Genomic DNA, 21,418 nt, shown 5'->3' on the forward strand with positions numbered 1-21,418 from the left:
TTTGGAGGTAAGGAAGACAGAAGGAGAAAGACAGGAAAAGAGAGCTACTCACAGAGGCATATAATCTGAATTCAAAAGCAATCATTTTTGTTCTCAGCTCATAAAGCCGTCCGTGGTTGATGTGTAAGGCAGTAAAAATCAGACGGATGAAGGTAAAGAATAGATGTGAAGTTTTTGCAGCGATGCTTACAATCACACAGCAGCAGCAAGTATCATCCAGGAGTAGACCTCCACTGAGAAAAATGTAGAGCACAAACAGTATGAGAAAGACAGTATTCGATTACACATAATACTAAATGCACTAATTGTGGACCCAGTGAGGAGAACTCTTAACCAGAAGAAATAAACTATTTGTTTAACAGATATTTTTGCAAGTGAAATGTGTTGTCCACAAACAATTAGTGATTGATCAACTGATAATTAATGCATAGGATAAAACAAGCAACTGGAGAGAAAAAAAAACAGTAAGTATGCTGGGACACTTTAGTGTTACACAAAAACTGAATGAGTAAAACCAAATTTCTGCTGAAATAATAAATAAATAGCTGTTTATTCTAACGTTAGAGCAAGCAAAAAAGGTATCAAGATGTGTATTTTACTAAATAGGAAAACATTACAATAATACAACTCAAGCTCATTTAAGATTAAAGGAAGTCAGAGAAAAGCCCCTAAACAAAAACCTATGCCTGCCAATTCTCCTGGTACATCTTTTTCCACATAACTACAGTTTTTAGGCTCTGTCTGCAATCTGGCTTGTGTATGTGTGCATGCATGTATCCAAGCAGCCTGCATGCCCTAGTCATAGTAAGTGTTATTAAGAGTGCCACTGTCAGTCCGTCTTAGCCTCTGGAGAGGCTGTGTGCCCTCCGTAAGCCCTTCAGCAGTATCTGCAGGCGCTCAACATGGCACTGCAATCCACCTTTTGTCTTTGGCTTTAAATCTTTTTGGTAAAAATTATCACAGTGTGAAACTTTGGTCAGCTGCTAATCGTATCGGAAAGTAGATTCCTAACCAATCAAATTTAAACTCATGACCATTCAAAAATTGTGAGATTTATGACTCATAACGTTACTTGAAGATATTCTAAATTTGTATCGAAGTCTATAAAGGTGGGTGTGATTTTAGCAAAGCCTGTTTCGTTTGATTGATTTGATTAAGCCTTCAATGACAAAGTGAACTCTTCGCACGGTAATCTTTATTGCTTCTACAGCTTAATGAAATCATATTTCACAGAGATTTACGATGTAACTCAGTGAACTTACAACATTAAATTATTCTTTTTGGATATTCTCATTAGGTAGGAACGCTCTCCGTGTGTAGTCTACCTGAGGATAGCATTTCAATGCATTTTAAATGATTTCTTGTGTCAAACAACATATGGTAGGGCAATATTTTTCTTAGGGTTAATTCATAGAAAAGACAATATTAAAGAAGTAAATACTTTCTTAATGTCCAACAAGGCCTGAAAAATATAAAAACATTGTGGGTGTGACACAACATTTTTTAAAACTTTTAAATATTAGACATATTTTTTTTTTTTTTAAAGCTTAAACCAAACTGGTTTCTGTATACATGCCGGTATTTGTTTGCGTGTCCTATCTTTGTTAGCACTGACCACCTGCATACCCAACTCATCACACATACAATTTCCCAGTACAATCACAGGTTAAATTACTATTTGTTTCATATTAGTTATCATGTGAAGGTTTGTGTGAAAATAATGCTCTGAGTTTTACATTGACTCTGTGAGGGCAGGGTTTGTTTTTCCAGCGATTTAATGGTTTTCTTGTCAACTTTGAATATAACGTTGTCATTTATTCTGCCCTCCTCATGCATTATACTTTATGGCTAACCAAATTCTATCACTACTCCTACTCACTTTGCCGGGTATTGCCACCTGTAACTTCTATTAATTAGTTCAACAGTGCAAAACATATTACAATAAGGCTTATATCATCCATTCTGCTTTTAAATATACTGGATATTCTGTTAATAACTGGACAACAGTCATATCTAACCTCATCAACAGCAGTCTTTAATTCCATCAGTTAGATTTACCTTCTTCACAAGACATAGGCACTAATTGATTGCTGACTCTATATATTAAATATCAAACATGTCTGTTAACAAGTGCTTAAGCTCATGTCCTCATAAATACATCTTTAGTAATGCACTAGGGAACCTCTACTAAAGAGCATTTAATTAGCAACCAGACTTATCCGCAAGCAAGCAGCTACTCTCTTAGCGGTATATTAAGACTGTGAAAACAGCCCTGAAATGGAGACGCTTTGGGTTCAAAATGAAAGTTACACCTTTTGAAAAGTGTTGGCTGCAGTGCTGAAGTACAGTGTTTACTTTGAAGGTGAATATCTGGCACCTTTATGTCTTTTATGTCTTACTACTGCTCTGCTAGCAACTAAAGCAATAATAAAGAGGTTTTGGGTACAGCACCTTCTTTGCAACCCATTTTAACAAGAGACAGCCAGAAACCTCTAGGAACCACTCCACCAACCAGCCAGGGAATAAGGAAATACACATTTTTCCCCTACGACTGGTGATTGGTGAACAAGTCTCAAGCAATGTGTGTATGACGTATACGAAAAAAAAAAACAAAACCTTCTATTACAGCTTTTTGAGACCACAATGATGAAAGAATTTGCTTAAATTTTAAATCAGACATTCCAACACTTTTTTAACAGTAAGAAAAAAAAAATCTCCTAGGCCTTTTTTTTTTAAACCACTCTTTTTTTCCTCTCACCAACACAGACTCAAAATCTGATCATCTTATTGTTTCAAGGTATTCAAAGAATTAATGGCACATCTGTTGTTTTAATTATAACACAAAGCTAAAATCCTCTCATGTTGTTTTGTTGTATTAAACCAAAAGCTACAGATTACTTGACTCTGTTAACGTAGAAGATGACTTTGAACACATATTTTGCTTTACCACCCCTCCCACATTTCTCCTTCTCTGGGCTTCCTCCACTCCCTTTTCACGTTTTCTCCTCCCAACTTCCTCCCCAGTCATTTGCTGCTTATTAGGGAGTCTCTCTGTCAACCTTGTCCCATCTAATTCTCACCCAATTACAATCTAAATGAACCACAGGACTGCTTAACTTACTTTGCCTCTTCCCATTGTTTAATTTGTGACGGTAACAAACTCTGATTAGGCCTTTGGAAAGGTTCATAAATTAAGCACTCAAGACCAAATTAATCACCATTCCCTGGGAAGATAAATGGGCAATATTCAATTTTTCCCCCATATGGATCCCACTGGCAAAAACAACATTCGGTGAAAAGAACACAGAATAACATATTTCCCAGGCAGTGACATTTTGACCAGGGATGGTTTCTGCATCACCAACCAGTAAAAATGGAATTTACTGAGAATTTGTGTCTAAACTTTGTGAAATTCTTCACATACAAAAGCTTTGCACAAAAGCTAGTAACATCTGTGTTTCAGCTGTACAACTGGGCCAATTTGATTAATGCCACTGTCTGAACATGAGGTATGTAGACTCCAAACAAACAGGTTTGCAAGTGTAGGGGTATATGGATGGAAAAAGAGGGCCGAAGATTACATCAAATGATGTGAAGTAGACAAGGGGGGGCAGGTAGTAGTGTTGGGGGTGGGGGTAAACTTATATAATGAAAAATCAAAAATGAAAGAAACAACCTGTCAATAGTGAAAAGAAGGCAATCCCAAGGAGCTCTGTTGATCATCATCCAAAAGGAGAGCAAAACAAGAAAATTAAATGTAATTGCCTGATTTCGACAGCTGATCTAGTTTAGCAAACAGAAGTGCAGAAGATAATTAGTCTCAAGAGGAAAATCAGCACACCCTGTGCAGAAAAAAGCCACAATATGTCTGCTGACTTCTTTGAGTTTTTTACTGCTTCCTCAGGTGACTATTTTATGACTTTTTACACCTCGAAAATTATGTTCCCACACAACTAAACTGAAAAATGCAATTTTACTAAATGTTAAATTGCATTTTCCCCAAAACTAAGCTGATAAGGTAGTTTATTTGTTTGGCTTTTTATTCCTTGCTTGAAATTCTGCTGTCCATACATCCATAGTCTTAATAACTTGTGTAATTTAGTGTATTCCAGTACTAATCTGGACTAACTGAACAAACTTTCAGTGACAATTAAAATGAATGAGGATCACCCAAACACTCAATATTAACTTGCAGCTTTGTTAACCCAGCAATATCATAGCATTAACTTATCATTGTCCTTACTGCGCAGGTTCCTTGAATGCCTCCTATTTAGGGATGGGTACCGGTGTCCGGTGCCATTGTGGAACCGGTTCTGACATAAGCGGTAGTAACCAGACCGAAAAGCAGCGCACAATTCGGTGCTTCATTTCGGTGCTTTTTTCCCTGAGAAATCTAGCCAATCACTTCCTTTCCAAGGATAGTAGGCGGGCCCAGGTACGTACGGGTTTTTTTTAGAGCAGAGCTAAAATGCCGAAGGCGAAGTGCTCAAGAGTGTGGCTGTACTTCACAGCAAAAGATGCAAACTCAGCAGCCTGCAACAAGTGCTTAAAGGTAATAATGTGCAAAGGAGGTAACATCTCAAATCTAATGAAACACATGGCGTCGCATAGCGTTTTTTTAAAAGCCGAGAAATGCCCCGAATTTGATAACTTGCAGCAAGACATCACACCGAGCACATACTGCGGGTTTTGTGCCTGTTCTCGGAGTTAGCAACATCCAAGAACCCGAAGAGGAGAGTCTGGCCCCTAGCCCTGCCAGTGTAGCAGAAATGATAACTGATGACGGCAGCAGCACCTGTTCTTCTCTGGGTGAGTATCTTAGCCTCATAGTTACATGTGGCTGTTTTCTTGTTTGATGGCAGATACTCCCTTCACCCTGGCCAAAAAGGCTAAAATGACGAAAGAAAAAGTGGACAAAATTCATAGGGCAGTGACAAAATTTATAGTCAAAGATCTCCATCCATTTTCAACGGTGGAGTCACCATCATTCAGGTGAAAAATGATGTATTACTCTGACATAAAAAATAGACTTTATAATACTGTAAAGGTTAATATGTTCATAGCTGCTTAGCTTTGTAAGTCTTCGCTAAATATTATAAGTAAACTATATTTGAATAAAAGGTGAGCTATATGTTTTTATTTTTTATCTGGAAGAAAAAAAATTAATGAAAATTCAAATGCATTTTCTGTTTATTCTGGGAGCTGGTTTATGTGTTTTATTTATTTTATCTGAAAAAAAGAATTAAATTTCAAGTCAAAAACACTTTCTTTTTATAAATTAGTTTTTTGTTTTTTTAATTCAGGGAGATGTCCTCTCCCCTTAATCCGAGGTATCAGCCCCCATCCAGGAATGATCAATCCAACACACTTATACCTGCTTGGTATTGCGTGGAGAAAAGCAACCTCATCCAGAATTTGGCACAGGTTAACAAGGTCGCTATCACCTGTGATGGATGGAGCAGTATTGCTCAGGACCATTTCCTCACAGTGACTGTTCACTACATCTACAAAGGCAAAATGAAGCAGAATGTGCTTAGCACTGAAGCAGTTTATGAGTCACAAACAGGTCCAGTTGTCGCTAAAGAAATATCAAGTGTTGTGGAGCAATTTCACTTGGGAGGGAAAATAATTGCTGCCACTGTAGACAATGCCTGCAACATGGATGTTGCTTTGAAAAAAATTGGACTTTTTAAAAGTGGGATGCTTTGCTCATACCCTCAACCTGGCCTCACAAAAGGTGTATGACATTCCTGCAGTTTCCACCTGCATCAAAATCCGTTCAGTTGTGGTGTGGCTCAAACGTTCATTCTTGAGCAAAACTGTGCTCAGAGAAAAGCAGCGAATCCTGAGTAAGTAGCGCATGAAGTTACATATCAAGAAGTATTGTTATTCATATTACCTTTGTTATAGTAATTTAAAATATGTTTGTGTCTATCTGTGCTTTAGATTTGCCAGAGCATAATGTAATTCTTGACGTTAAGACGCGCTGGAATTCTCTTTTCCTAATGGTGGAGAGATTTATGGAGCAGTTTGATGCAATCCAGGCAGCTGCTGTGGATCAACAGCTGAGGAAGCCTATTGAGAAGGACAAGTGAATGACATGAGCATCACTTGCAAGAGCTAAATTACGTCAGTTACCTTTAACATTGTAAATATTTTTCAACAGGCTAGAAAGGTTCACGCACACTGATTTAATCAAGGCAGAGGAGTTTATTAAGTGCATGCAAGTCCTGTACACGTCAACCATGTGTGTCTCAAGTGACAAGTCACCCACATGCAGCCAAATCATCCCCATCCTGGCCAAGCTGGAGGCACATTTCAGACGATGTGATGAAGACAGTGTTTTCACCTCTTCAATAAAAGAGAAATTCTGGGGTAGTCTGCAGAAAAGATATCATGTATTTGCAGACAATGTCAATGCGCATGAAAAATAGGGTTACCTTTTTTCAGTATCAGCTCCTATGTTATATCTTGTTTTACTTAAAGGATGAAAACCTTCATGAAATTTCTGAAGGAGGCCACGATGATGGTTTTAAAGGCAGGCTAGGTGGTGAGGCAGCTACTGACATCTGGGACAGGTTGGAGAAGGCAGCAGTTGCAAATGCCACAGCAGCAGTTGCGCAGGTATTTTCATTGTGTGTGTACAATCTTGTCCTTTTGCATCATGATGTAGTTTCTATGTTGAAGGAATGCTCTTTTACTATCTGTGTGTCCATAGCCTCCCACTGAGGACCCCAAAGCACACAGCGAGGTGGATGATGCTGACATGGACAAGCCAGAAAAATATGTAATTTCAGATTTTTTCTAACACAACCACTACATTCTAAAAGTGATCTTTATTTATTTTGCAAACCTCACACATCTTTTTTTGTTGTTTTTCAGCTAAGTAAGGTCCAGAAGTCACCCTTAGAAAAGCTGTTTGAGGATGAAGACAGAGCTTCAACAGGCTGCTTCTCAAGCGGGTAGAGTCCCCTCAGTCACAGAGCAGGTACAGAAGGAGTTTCAAATATACAAAAGACTGCCAGGAATTACCTCTGGACAAGACCCTGTGGCCTGGTAGTGGAGTAAGAGGGATACACTCCCCAATTTATCTGCCCTATCAGAAAAATACTTGTGTGTCCCAGCCTCATCAACGCCTTCTGAAAGAGTTTTCTCTTGTGCTGGGCATGCCATCAGCCAAGAGCGATGCCGTATAGCTCCATAAAAGGCTAATATGATTATCTTCTTGCAAAAAAACTGCTAAACATCACAGGTTTCATGACAAAGTTTGTGTTTTCAATTGTTTAAGCACTGGTTCCAACCAAAGATGTTATGTTTTATTGACAGAAAAGGCTAACTTTGTTATAATTTTGCTTAAAATAAATTACTGGGAAAAATAAAAACACAAGAGGTTTTTGGACGAAGTTTGTGTTCTTTATTCTTTAAGCACCGGCACCGTTTCAAAAGTACCGTCTTGGCACCGGTATCGGATAAAACCTAAACGATACCCATCCCTACTCCTATTATCAGCTTATTTGAAGAATCTCTAACCTTGACAACATTGTGTTAGGTACAAAGACCAATTTATCTCCCTACTAACAATTAGTGAACTTTAGAGCGATTCTTAGGAATTTGGCATGTTTTTTTTTTTTTTTTCCTTGCAAGGGGGGGAGAAACAGAGTGAGATACAGAAAGAAAAGACCAGGAATTACTGAGCGACATTAAAAACAAATAAACAATCAATCTGGTGGTGGTGGCCAGTGCTGACTGTGTTGGGCCTCGACAATAAATCAATTTAAAGTATTAAAGTAAACACTGCCCCTAGTCACTAAATATAATCTGCTCTGGCGGACATTAATTTACCAATTCTTTATCATCAAGCAAAGGGTTTTGCTAACTACTGTAGCTACTGTGAGCTAACTACCTAGCTAGTGTGAGTCATGGATAGGGTCACTTTAGTCAGACCAGTAGTGACAAGGCAGTAATGTTTTGTTAAGGTTACCACAACATCTTAAAACAGATATAATAAAGGTTTACAGTATCAGGTAGGTTTATACACAGAGGGTTGACAACCTGTGTCATTGTGAAAAGTTGGTATAACAAATTAAGTGTCTGGATGTTAATGTATTCAGCTAAATAACTGGTTATCTTGCAAACAAACTGAAGAAGAATTAGAATGTATCAGAAGACAACAATTTTGTCCTACAAGGGAGTATTCCTACTAAAATGAGCCAAAAAGTAAAAACTGACCAACCAGAAAAGAGCTAAAATCTAATCTCCTGCCCACAAAAACTCCAATTAAGCAACATAGGCCTAATTTACAAAGATGGGCAAACTAACACGAAGCCATAAATGCAGAAATCTGCTAATGCATTTAAACTTTTCTGGTAATCTACTAACAGTGCACTAATTTATAAACAAAACCCAGCAGTTGATTTCAGTAATGACCAATGCAATCTAACAAGAGCACTACAAAAAAAAAAAATAAATAAACATTACCCTCTGTTTGTGCTTTTAGAACAACCTGAGGCAGCCAAAGGAGAAATTTTTATAAAGAGGCAAACTAAGAAGAGGCTGAGGACTGTGTGGGGTCTGAGAGTCAGTGTCTGCATAAATATAACACCTCATTATGGATCCAGAGAAGGTATGATAGGTAGGTAACAAAATATTACAAACTAAGTCTTTATGTGACATCTGAACTGTGCAGAAGAAGAAAATACACATTATTCACCCTCAAACGCTGACCCATATGAATATTAGTGAAGTTACTGTTACTGTGCCTCGTGTGTAAATCTACTCAGTATTCTTGATTTTTTTTTTCCTGCATTCCATGTGATGTTGAAGGGATTCATTAAAGTTTATTGCACATTGCAACATTCAGATAAAAATCTAACCCACTTCTTATGAGTACCATTAGTTGCTGTATTTTTGACATTTCAATATGGTATGTAACAGATCCAATACCTCTGAGAAGTGAAAATGAACATGAATGGTATTCTTTCCGCATGCAAGACTGTGGAAGATATGCAGACTTTTACCATTGTTTAATGAGCTCTGTGTAGAAATGTGACTAAAACACAGCAAAGCCACCAGCTTGTTGTAGGAAAACATAACTTGGCTGGATGTAATACCCAGCGCAAGGCACGTCTTTCTCTTGCTAATTCCGACTCCGCTCAGTTAAAGTGAGTTCTGCTCTGTTTCATCAAAATACCAGTATTCCAGAGGACCAGAAATATACCCAGGGCTTGGACTGAGCTAAAATTTTCACATCATGCTCATAGATTTGAGCAATCCATCCCCAACAGTGACAATATCTTTCCCTGCATTCTAACTAAATTTACACTTGCAGCAGCAACTATCATCAGGTGCAAAATAAAACATCTTTTTTTTCAGCTTTGAATGAATGATGCAAGTAAATTACCTACTGCAAGCCTTAGTAAATCATGCTTGTATGATTTTTTTTTTTTTTAAATACTTTCCTCCCAAAATTTGACACTGTGTTAGGGACACTCCTACAAATACATATGCAATATTGCCTGTAGCAAAAACATCTGTTCATCCCTTTCATTCAGAAAACTGGCACCGATGTTCCGTACATCATGACTGACTGACTGAATGTCTTTAAGCTTGCCTCTTGCACTCATACTAATTCAAAACCTAGTAGCAGTTCTAGGATGTGGCCAATCCAGAAAAGAAAATGCATACATTTGCATAATGTCTTCATCAGATCAATGAGCACAACTAACACTCTACTACAAATGTTCCAATTGACTCTCGGCACTATTTAATTCAATCACATATGTCAAAAACAGGCTCCTAATCCCTCCAACTCCATTTTTATTTTGATAAGTCACATAAAAGTGAATATAACTGAATGTACAAATGTACAAGAGCAAATACATGCAATGCAATCCTAATTATTAGTATGTTTTTCATTTAGAAGCATTAAAAAGTGACCTTGTTGAGGAGTATATATTTAATTTATTTGATTCAGGAGAGAGAGAGACCGCAGTCAACCACTGGGCACTGGTAACAAATTATCACAATCTTCAATCAATTACTTTCATCCTCCGGTGCTCCCATCAATTTCCTGCCACTGCATACCAAATACGTTTTCTGCCAATATGGGTTTATATGTGCCCTGCAACCAACTGTCCAGGGTACACCCCACTGTTTACCCTATGACTGCTGGGATAGGCTCCACCGCCCCTTGGACCCTGAACTGGATAAGCAGTTAAGGAAATGGATGGACGTATGGATGGGTTTATAAACTATTCTGCACATTCATTCAATTAACGCTAAACTTCTAAAGCTCAAAATATGTTTAACCTTGTCTAGAACCACCTTACTGTTTGTTTTTTAATGAGCCATCAGCGTGGGCCTCTGCTTTTCAATATGTGCTTTCTAAATGTCAACATGAACATCTGTGATGAGAGGTACAGCATATGGAATCGCCTGTCATTTTTAGCCACATAATATAGTGTTCAAGGGGGAAAAAAAGAAATCAGCTAATAAACATCTTTGGTGGAAGATAAATACGAAGAAAATCCTCTGGGTCACGTTTAGGTAGAATAGAAGCAGGCACAGATAACTGAGACAGCAACCAGACTGCACATCATAATGGGCCTAATGCTTACAGATGAAGTCACTTGTCAGATAGGAAGCAGTCAGCCAGGAAATATTGCCTTTACAGTAACTTCCATACAAACTGCTCAATCTCACTGCCATGACTCCAATAGCACAGAATATCATGTGTGAATGCTTGGGCCATTTGTAACACACACACACGCATGCACGCACACAAAAAGACTTCATCTTCATGAGCATTGCAGCTACGTGTCAAACAACACCTTTCACAACAACTCAGCCAGCAGCTCAAATGGACTGAGTAAACAGAGAGTAAAGCACTGAAAAAAGGCAATGTAAAATAAACACTGCAGACTGCCAGAAAATAAATCTGAGGTCTCTGCAACAACTTGTTCACTACCTGTACCGAGGGATGAAACTATCTCGTGGCACTCTTTAATCATCAGTAGCATTGCAAACATAAAAATGTATTGATTGTGTTTAATTAGTTTGATAGAACAGCTGTGCAGAACTAGTCCACTGGTTAAAAAACAAAAACTGCTGCCGGGTAAACGCGAAGGGTTACTTAAAGACAAGCTTCACTAATCACAAACATACAGGCTGATAACTAGTACTATCAAATATTGATTTAGGATCAAAATAGTGGTTTTGGCAGATTAACAGATTAGCCAGACCTGATGCCCATGAAAAAATCTCAACCGTACTTCTACTAAAACTCAACAGCCAAGCTTACAGGGAAGGTCAAAAATGTAAATGATCTTTGTATGGCTAACTGAGCAATTACTTCATTGTAAAGCAGCACACAAGTCACAAAACATTACTTACTCATTTCTGACAGGAGAATAAAGTGGGTTGGCAGCCATAATTATTAACCTGACAACTATATTTTTTAGCTTACTGACAGGGTGTCATTTTGAATGAGTGACTTCAGGTGCTTCTACTTTCTATTTGTTAGAGTTCAAGAAGGAAGGCAATACACAGTGCAGTCAAGTTTATTATTATGATTATTAAAAGTCTTCCTTTATTTGAACTATGCTTTTCTTTCCCCAAATTCTGTAAGCTAATGCTTGTCAGGCCCTCAGCTAGTTGCTAAATAATCTCTTGATAAACACAACAACTGAAACGCTTTCAAAAATGCAAATCTGCCATGCTTTCAAACACTTCAGTATAGTACAGTGGAGCAATATATGTCACAGTTACATCATTATCATAGCTTTGCCCAAAACTGACTGCATGGTTCATTTTATGGGAGGCATTTAGATTTGAATTACTTTCCAGCAGCATTTCCTAGTAATCAGAAAACTAAAGTGTATGTCAGAATAACAGAAGAAGAAGAAAAAAAAAGATTTTGTAATGGAGCACAACATGGCATATTTTGAAAAATGCTGTTTGGTTTGAACACAGTAAGTGTACTCACATTGATCGATGTTCCCGTCTGCTTTCCCCTTCTCCTGCAAACAGAGAACACACACAAAACTGGTTATTACAGGCTTGGAGGAGTGAGACAAAAACAGCCCTTTCTGCAGCTTTTTGCAGACCATTCGTTACCGTGCCTTCTTTTCTTTTCTAGGCTAAGTGAAAGATGAGGGCAGAAAACAAAGGTGAACAGATGGAAAGAGAATGAAAGGAGAGTCAGAGTGGGAATGAGAGAAAATGCTTGAAAGATGACAACAGAAAGACGAGAGGACTTTCACTAAACTGGGTCCCAGAGTCAATTTAATCACCCTAATTGGAAACAGACTTGCCAGCAGGCTGTTAGAAGGCAGGTGTCACCATATTGTAGTGGAATGTTTATCCGGATGTTGAACAGTCGATACCAGCAGGATAAACTGTGATTTATTTCCCAGTTCTATCAGTGAATCTGATATTTAGATGCACTTTTAAGTTAGTCTCATCACCTTCATTCATGGCATTCCAAATATGCTAAACTAGCGTTTGGATGATGAAATTAGGAGCAATTATGTTCAGCTTTGAGGTACATAAAAATCAAATTTCAAAGTTAAGCAAACCAGGTGCTGAACATGTTGGAGGAGAAGAAAATTATCCTGTAGCATAACTGAGCAATGGCAGTGGTAGAAAAGAACATCTGTGACAATATTACGGCCTAATATTTAAACGGATGTCAAAAGCAATGAAAGCATTAGGTGCCATCCAACACAAATGAGGACAGAAATATGTAAAAGTAAAAAGAAAAGCGGGTAACCATGAATTAATGATGGCATAAATGGAAACCATCTGACGTGTGAAATGGTCGAGCTCAAAAACAACATACTTTTTTTCAAATTTTGCTTTTAGATGCAATCGAGCTGACCCGTACGTGCAAACTATAGGCGTGTTTTTAGTTGTCAGCATTATAGTGTGCGCTTCGTGCTTGTTAATAACCGATCACTGGTGTTTACAGCGCAAGGTGCATGAATTGTACCTCGGCTCGAGATGCAATTTCACGTACGTGGGTAAAACAAAAAAAGATCGACACGCTGCTTTAAAAATAGAACGGAAACACATCTTCCAATGCAAAAACCCCTTCTGAAGAAGCCAATATGAGGCAGCAATTGAATTGTTGTGACATTCTGCATTCTCGTCCCTCAGTGTGGATGTCACTGGTAATGAGGCTCAGTGATAAAACTTGCGTGCAACTGCGAGGCCTTCTTGGCTTCCCAGGAGACAGAGAGCCTCATGAGAAACGCAGCAGTTTTAGTAGCTCCTGTCATTGCCTCTGCCTTTGTCTCTACATCTCTATCCCTCTCTCTTCCCTCCCTCTGCCATCTGTCCATCTTAATTGCAGACGTGCTTCCTCATCATGGCAGGATAAAATTGAGTGTGCTCATCAGCACCGCCTTCCATCATCTCGAGTGCTGCTGTTTGATCAATTGATTAGAGAATCAAACCAAGCATAGAGGTGAAAGAAAGGCTACGTCTTTCTTTCTAAAAATACTGTCCGCTTGTTACAGTGGCTCACCGGGGTTCTTCTTGCTTGCCACCATATTTTATACATTCAGCTTCAGGAGAAATTAATTTAGTGATAATGACGTTTACTGTGATTTGATCGTGCAAAGTAAAAACCAAGTAAAAGCCATAAATAGTGAGTGCTGCATGCTTTTAGTGGGTGGAGAAATGTAAATAACTACCACCAGAATTTCATTTGAGCAAATAGGGCAAACCCACTGGGTTTCAATTAGGGAGGATCTGATGCTTTTCTCTGCCATTTTTCCTTTGGTTATAGAGGCTGATTAGATGGCTGTATTTTTACTGGAAACTCCTGCAGATTATGTGATAAGACTATGAAAATGCCACAAGACACACACAATAGGGGAGACAGAGGATTCAACACATTTCAGCATCTCGAGCCTGAGGCTGTTTGCTTGACTTGCATTCCCTATGGCTTATAGCGCAGATGTCTCTGGCATTATATAAGATGTACTATAAATAATATTTTCATATATAAGACAATATTAGAGTATGGGATTATTAAGAGTATTCCACGTAGAGTCTTGCATTAGCAGTTCTTTGCTGTCATATGCTTCCAGGTCAGTTTATAGATACTTTTGAGACAACATTCCCCTAAAAATGTTTCATTAGGCTAGTCCCATGTAACTTGATAAAGTTCATAAAAGTAACGCATTGTGCTGTTATGAAGGAAAGGATTCTGTAACACGTTCGCAGCATCCTCTAAAATGTTTACTGCAGAAAAACCAGGGAAGAAACTCAGCCAAATAACCAAGAAAAGCAGTTTTCACAGGTGATGAACTCAAACAGTTAGTTAAATAAATGCTAGCCATTGGAGAAAATAATTTCAACCAATTCCAAGTGCCCGAAAGAAAAGAGTCAGAGTATGCAACTGCCACACAAATTATTTTCTAAGTATCATTTTTATGGAGAAAAGAGTTCAGTAATGATGGCTGTATGATAAACATCACTGTTACAATCTGAAGAGGGTGGAGGAGGATTTAATATCTCTACCTCCAAGCAGCAAGTCATATCCATGGAAAAGAGAGCACGCAAGCTGCATTGATGTGAGAGAAAATATAAGCTCAAGTACTTCTTAGCTTATATTGTAACCTACCATAGGAATAAAAAGCAGGGGGTATTATTCTAACAACAAATGCTGTATGTGTGCAGAAAGACTGATTAAGTTTATTTCTTAATGTTACACAACTCCTTTGTTCACAAAGGCCAGAAACTTTTACTGTGAGACAGATTTCTTCATTAAGAAAAGAAAACAAAACTAGCACTAGTTTACTTAGAAAAAGAATAATAACACCGGTCACTTTCACAATTACACAGTCTTTTCTCCACAAACTGCTTTCCAGCGATGTAAAAGAACATTTAATATGCTTTTAACAGCAGCTCTCTGCTACACAGAAATAAGCTCATTTAAACTTGGAGAACATTCTTCTTGTTAAAAGGCATTTTTCCCTTCCTATTGTCGCCAAAGTGCTTACTCATAGGGTCATCTGATTATTGGTGTTTCTCTGCTTTCTCTGTATTATTCTCTTTACAGTATAATTCACCAAGAGGAAACCGATGTTGTGATTTGGACGTGAATAAATAAAATTGAATTCAATTTACATTACAGTAAATAGGGGGCGTGTTGAGTCTCTGACAAACATGAATAAATAAAGCATCACCTGGCTGGATTTTTACCTGTGCAATAGCTTTTCGTACTAAATGAGCAGTCACGACACTGTGAGCAGACTGAAAATAAAAACTGTGCTTCTAATATTATGGTATTGGTATCACAGTTGGCTTCATATTTGCATTTCTCAGTACTTTTTGTTGCAAAGTTTAAATGTACAAACTCAATAAGAAGGATTTTGCCTGTGCAAACACATCTCCGAATGCAACATGCTCCCACCTTGGATGCCATTTAAACACCCACACGAAACAAGAACCTGACACTGCCGCCACAGAAACTGACATTTTGTGGGAATGCAATTTGAACAACAGGGCAATTCAAGCCAAGCAGTGCCCGTTATGAAGTCTACTTGAATATGCTTTCTCCTCAATCTCTTAAATGTGTTGCTATCCAGGCATCTTTCATGAATGCGCCCACTTTCATTCTATACATCTCTCTCAAACTCCTAATTTTAAACAACAACAAAACTTTTTGCTGGAATGTGATTATTGAAGACCAGCTCAGCATCGTGGTTTCAATATACAGAGACAGAGATAGTTTGATGAGAAGACATTTCAATGATACTGCCTGAGGACACAAAGAGAACCAGGAGAGGAGCAGGAAAGGAGAGCTGAATCGCTGTCTGTTCTCCTACAAGAGTTCATCTATCCACATTCAATAGATGATCCCTGATGTTTGTTGCTTGGAAAGAAGAGACTTGTCTTATCTAACAGCAATTCATCAGTGCAGCAACAAGCCACTTAACGGGCTTAATGAAGTGCAGCCAAAGGAAAAAGGAAAAAAAGAATCAGACTCTGGCAATACACGTTATGAAGCGGTGATACGTTCACAGGTATAACTTTGATTATTTTCAAATGGAAAAAAAAGCCTGACAAATTCCAACATGTCTCAGTATCAGATGGAGATGGAGCAGCTTTATGTTCCAGCAATACTCACTGGCAAGAACAACTCTCTCAACCCTTCCATTTATTACAATTTCCCCAAGCTTCAAGTAGCAATTATAAACAACTGCTTTCCTAGAAGTTGGATTTTCTTTATAAATCAAGAAAAACCCTATGGGGAGGACTCATTAATCAATATGCTAATCAAGGGTTGCTAATCAAGTCCTTAAAGAAGGTGCACGAGAATAGGTGCAGTAATTGATTTTCCACTGCCATATACCACAATTTCTTTCACAAATAACCTCCAAACTAAAACCGATAAATCAATGCTGAAAACGCAACTGGTGCTGAGTGCATGTAACTAACACAAGTGATCTTTAAATGTAGCTGCTGATTTAGAGACTGAAACATAAATTTCTTGTGGTTTATCCTATTTGACTGTAGTATATGTAGGCTGATATATATTGAAACTAATTTTTACTGTACATATGTAACAAGTAATCACTTTTTCTTATGCTATGCTACGGCAGGCCAGATAGGCTCCAACACAATCAATACCTAGATTGCACAGTTTTAGACCTAAAATATTTTAATAGTTGCAAGCATTTGCTTTTTTTTTATCCAATTATTTGCAGCTGCACACTTCAATTGAAGAAACTGGAAACAACCTCAAAAAGCTGAAGCTGGAACTATGCTTTTTGATGGACTTCCAAGTTAGACATCTGTCTTAAAGAAGGCAGACACATTCAAACTGACTGATGTTCTTTACCAGATGGTTGTGCTGAGCTTCACGAGCTCATTCAGTATCCCCTACCACTGTAATTGTAGTAGAGAATACTATTATTGCTTCATATAAAAGCAAGCATTGCATATGTTGTGCCTGCCTGAAAGGTTTTCTTCAGCTTTGAGTACAAATTATGAGGAACCAGCCTGAGCAGAATGTGAGCTAACCCTCTGGGGACTGCAACAAAATAAAAAGTAAAGCTCTACGGGTTCAATTCATCATCAAAATGTAAATGAAAACTGGAAATTAAAACACAAAAAGAGAATCTGACATTGTGAGCAGAAGAGTATTTTTATTCTCTTTTTTTTTTTCGCTTTTTCCTGCAGCCTTTCTCCTGTTCATACAAAGCCTAACCTTCTTACTCCTAAACCTTAATCCAGTGAGCATGGTTCTCTTTTTCTGCGGTAGCTGTAAAATCACTTAACAGCTATGGTCTTTATACAGAGGCCAGTCCCAAACCAAATCATAACCGTCCTGTTAAGTGTTGCGCTTACAAAATTGCATGTTGGCGAGTGTTGTCTTTCAGTATGTAGTAACACAAGAATTCAGAACCAAGACTGATGTAGCCTCAGCCACACTGCAAAATAAAGGCAACATTCACCCACAAACAGCACATTTAAGTCTGTTTATAATAATAAATAACATATACAGTACATAATGTGCTTGCAAAGTCAGACTGTTCTATAGTACCTCACATCTGAGCCCGAATATGGACAAGTTAGACTAACATGTTTTTTGTTTTTTTTAACCATTGTAGTGTTTGTCTGTCAGATCCTGACAGACAAACTCGTTCTCCTCATTTAAACCATTGCAAATATAAGAAGCAGTGGGCAGCTGTTGTTCAGTACCTGGAGACCAACTCCAGTCAGTGCCTATCACTGGATTACATCTGGGCATAATGACAGGAGAGTTAACCAAGCATGTTTTGATGGCAGGGAAAAGTTCCCCAAGGAAACCTGCAGAAGCCTCAAGTTCCATATGCTTACACATTTGTGACAGCTAATATACTGTAAATGCCCCAAAGCTGCTATGACCCTGGCATGGACATGTCAGCACAGTCTTTTGGTTATTATGTAAGGATCCAGGAAGTTGACAATGAGTCAAAAATCAAAAGGCTTAATCTGAAGTTTTTAGTTTATATTATTTTGTTGATCAGGTGCAAAGCAAACATACTTCTCCTTCTTTATTGCAAGTGTTACATTATTTTGGGGGCATTTGAGTTATGGTGAAAATCTGACACTGTTTATTCTTTCCCAGAGGCTTTGAGAATGCAGACTTGCATATTGTGAAATCATGGATTTCCATGATTCACCTCACGGTCAACTCTCAATTCTGGCACCAGTTGACAGCGTTTTAAGTTCTAGTTCTGGCCAGATAGATGGATTCTGTGCCTGGGAATTTGTTTTTTGCATCAAGTGATGTTGGGAGACAGAACCTCACGGCAAAATGGCATTCCACAACAGAGTGCCAACTTGGCATAGCCCGAAGTGAGTGAGACTTACAGACCAGGGGGTGTTCATCATTCATTTTGAAAAGAACCAGGATGTCTACAGGGCTGTGTGGTGGCCATCTGTCTGCCTGTGCATAGGTCTTTTTGACAACCTATTTGGGCTTCATGTTTATTATCTAAAAAACAAATCAATCAAAGGGATCATTCTTCCTGGCAGGAGACAGTTTTCTGAAGGGTTTCTATTTCCCTTTTTAACTCATGATTCTTTTGCAACCAGCCCTGATAGATACAACCAAGTGACCTCATTCAAGTGCTTGCCCATGGGTGTTAAAGCAATTATCTCCAATTTGTTGTAAATGGCTAGATGAACAATTGCTAGGTTTAAATATAAAGTGTAGACAGAAAATGGCAGGCAGGTGTAGGATGGTGGTTAGTGTACCACTAACTGTTATAGTAACTGTACAACAAAGAACAGATTCTCACAGTTTGGATGTCAACATTCCATTAATGGCTTTTATCGGTTGTTATCAGGCCTACATATTGTCAATAGCTTCCTCTACCTTTGAATATACTCATTCATTTTAATCAATAAAAACCTGAAATCTAGATTATATAGATGTATAGCAGCAGTGTAGATAAGTACATATAAAATAAGGTCATCCATGGTCATCCTATGCACATGCATCAGTCCTTTATGCTCTTATACTTATCTGCAGAGTGATATGTATATAATGAGTTAACCGCATCAGCAAGTCATAGTACAGGAGATAGAAAGTGACAATAAAATAAATGTTTTACAGGATTTAAAATATGTTCAGATTTACAACAAACATGCTTTTCGACTGTGTGGCTCGCTTCATTTTTCTTTACAGCCTTGATTTGATTTAAGGTTGATACGATTGATTTACTGTTCATCACTGCAAGTGTTTTTCTAGCTTGACAGACAGTGAAGGTAATGGCCTCAGTGGGACGCAGTACAGTACGTTAGTGCGTTGATGTGTATGTGCGTGCAGAATGCACGGGATATTTACCATGGCGCGAGGTTCCTGGGAGGAGGTACGTGACACGCTGACTGTATCCCCGCTGCTTCGCCTGCTGCTCTTGTGCCCTTCAGCGAGCCAGCACCCCGAGGTTCCCAGCAGAGCGGCCACAGCCACAGCCCAAACACCCATGCTGCCCATGAGTGTTTCTCTGTGTGGAAAAGCAAAAGTACAATGCACACATAGTTCTTAAACTCTTTCTGTTGTTCTGCAAACTGCAGTTACCAGAAATAAGTGCAGCACAGTTTTATAGTTCTCTTAACAAGTGTCTGTATTTATCAGGAACGTAACAGTTGACATGTCTAGTATGCAGTTGAAAACTGTGAAAATGAGACATAACCTCTTTAACATGTTCTTTAATCAGCGTGAATAAATAAACAATGTCAAAACTGTGCTGTTTATTACGTAGCTTTGACTGCAAATCTTCACACCTTACCTGTGATTTTAATCTGTCATAATCCAATTTGTATGCAAATAATTTTTGATTACTTTATTTACTTGATAATATATCAGTTTGTTTGCCCCAGAGGAGATAAAGACACATGAGCTGAACTCACGGTACCAATTATGCAGCTTTCCTCTCTGTGCAAAAAGCACAAAGACAGAAAAAAAATATGTGAGCCCTAATTCTTACTTTTTATTTGAATAACTCTGTCTTTATTGAATGTTTATCTGATATTGCAGTGCTTCCAAAATGTTTACAGATGTCTGATAATAGATTTAGTACATGCAGAGACAAATACCTGAAATTATGTTAATGTATGCTCACAGACCAAGTGGAACAAGTATTATACTCGCCATGCACGCACACACATCACACAGCATAATGCTGCTATGTACACATCAAAGACCACACTGATGGGAATAATTATGTGTATTACAAAGTACATAAAAAAATCTTTTGATGTCAACAAAGAGAAAACCCTCTGAAGTAAGAAATGGTGGAGTGGTGTGGGAGCTTAAAATAAAAATTCAGAAGATCGGTTTCACTGCTGTGACATGCGCACACTCACATACGTACTGACAAATTCAAACATAACAGCCTCAAATGTCTTTCAAATAATGAGTAGTTCCTTTTGTTAATCATCTAAAAATGACAAAAATTTGAATTGAATAATTTAAACATTTAACTATGTTTGAAAATATGCCTCTTCTTTAGCCCTGATTGCAAAAGTAAGTGAACTAAAGAGCATTTCAGGTCAAATTAAATCACTCAGTATTCTACAGATGAGGGGAAAATATTATAGCAATTGGCTTAAAGTGAACCCCAGACTCAATAAACAACACTAATCATCAACACAGTCACAATAGAATATAATACAGGCTTTATAAAGACTTTCTGTCTGCTTTTTTATCTCATCAATGAGTATTTATTGCAAAGATATTGTACTGAGTTTATCTTGCACTGCACTGATGTTTTTAGTATTGTGCCAGCCTCCTGTAGCGTTTGCCCTGAGGGGAAATATTGACTTCTCATCGGATCTTATCAGCTGATGTGTGCCTTTATAGTTCCACTGTGCGACATGGCAGTTTGTTACGTGTGTAATTGTGCTTTTAGGTAATAGGTTTATTGTTTTTATTGTGGACTTATGCTTTAGAATATGGCTTTATTGTATGTTTTACTGCTGAACCAGCGTGAAAACAAATTTCCCTTAGGGGGCCATAAAGTTTGCAGTTGAACTGTAACAAGGGCACAAAAACCCATGATGCATCTCAAGCAGTACAATAGTTTATGGTGTCAAATGTCTGCAGTGATGCTTGACTTGAATGCAGAATTTTAGAAGAGAGTCGTGATTCACCTTGACCTGTTATGCCCTGGAGATGGTGGCTGAAAGTTTATCCAAGCTAACTTTTACTTTTTAAAGTAATAATTTTATGGCCATTTAATTTTTGCTTTCTTTTCTTTTTTTCTTTTTTTTATTATTTGCAAGCAGCAAAACAAAGTGTACACAAAACGGTTAATGTATTATATAATGAAACTGATAAGAGGGGTGTGCTATAAGTCGAGACTGATGGGTCTTTCTTTGCACTAATAAGAGTGACTTGTGTCTTTAAATAAGT

General features: G+C 38.0%; 1 protein-coding gene across 2 annotated transcripts in view; it reads right to left on the reverse strand.

The window, feature by feature from the left end:
* The window catches only part of fstl4 (follistatin-like 4), a 209,089-nt gene that overhangs the window by 175,286 nt on the left and 12,385 nt on the right, over positions 1 to 21,418 (reverse strand). For both annotated transcript variants that reach the window (XM_005923089.3, XM_042221414.1), the window contains exons 2-3: positions 19,349 to 19,508; positions 11,984 to 12,017 (exon numbers count right to left, since the gene is read on the reverse strand). In XM_005923089.3, the coding sequence (XP_005923151.1) occupies positions 11,984 to 12,017; positions 19,349 to 19,498 (184 nt within the window). In that variant the 5' untranslated portion in view covers positions 19,499 to 19,508. The remainder of the gene's footprint in view (positions 1 to 11,983; positions 12,018 to 19,348; positions 19,509 to 21,418) is intronic.

Source organism: Haplochromis burtoni, unplaced genomic scaffold (assembly GCF_018398535.1).
Source record: "Haplochromis burtoni strain Fernald_Lab_line unplaced genomic scaffold, NCSU_Asbu1 Contig_66, whole genome shotgun sequence".
Lineage (NCBI taxonomy): Eukaryota > Metazoa > Chordata > Actinopteri > Cichliformes > Cichlidae > Haplochromis > Haplochromis burtoni.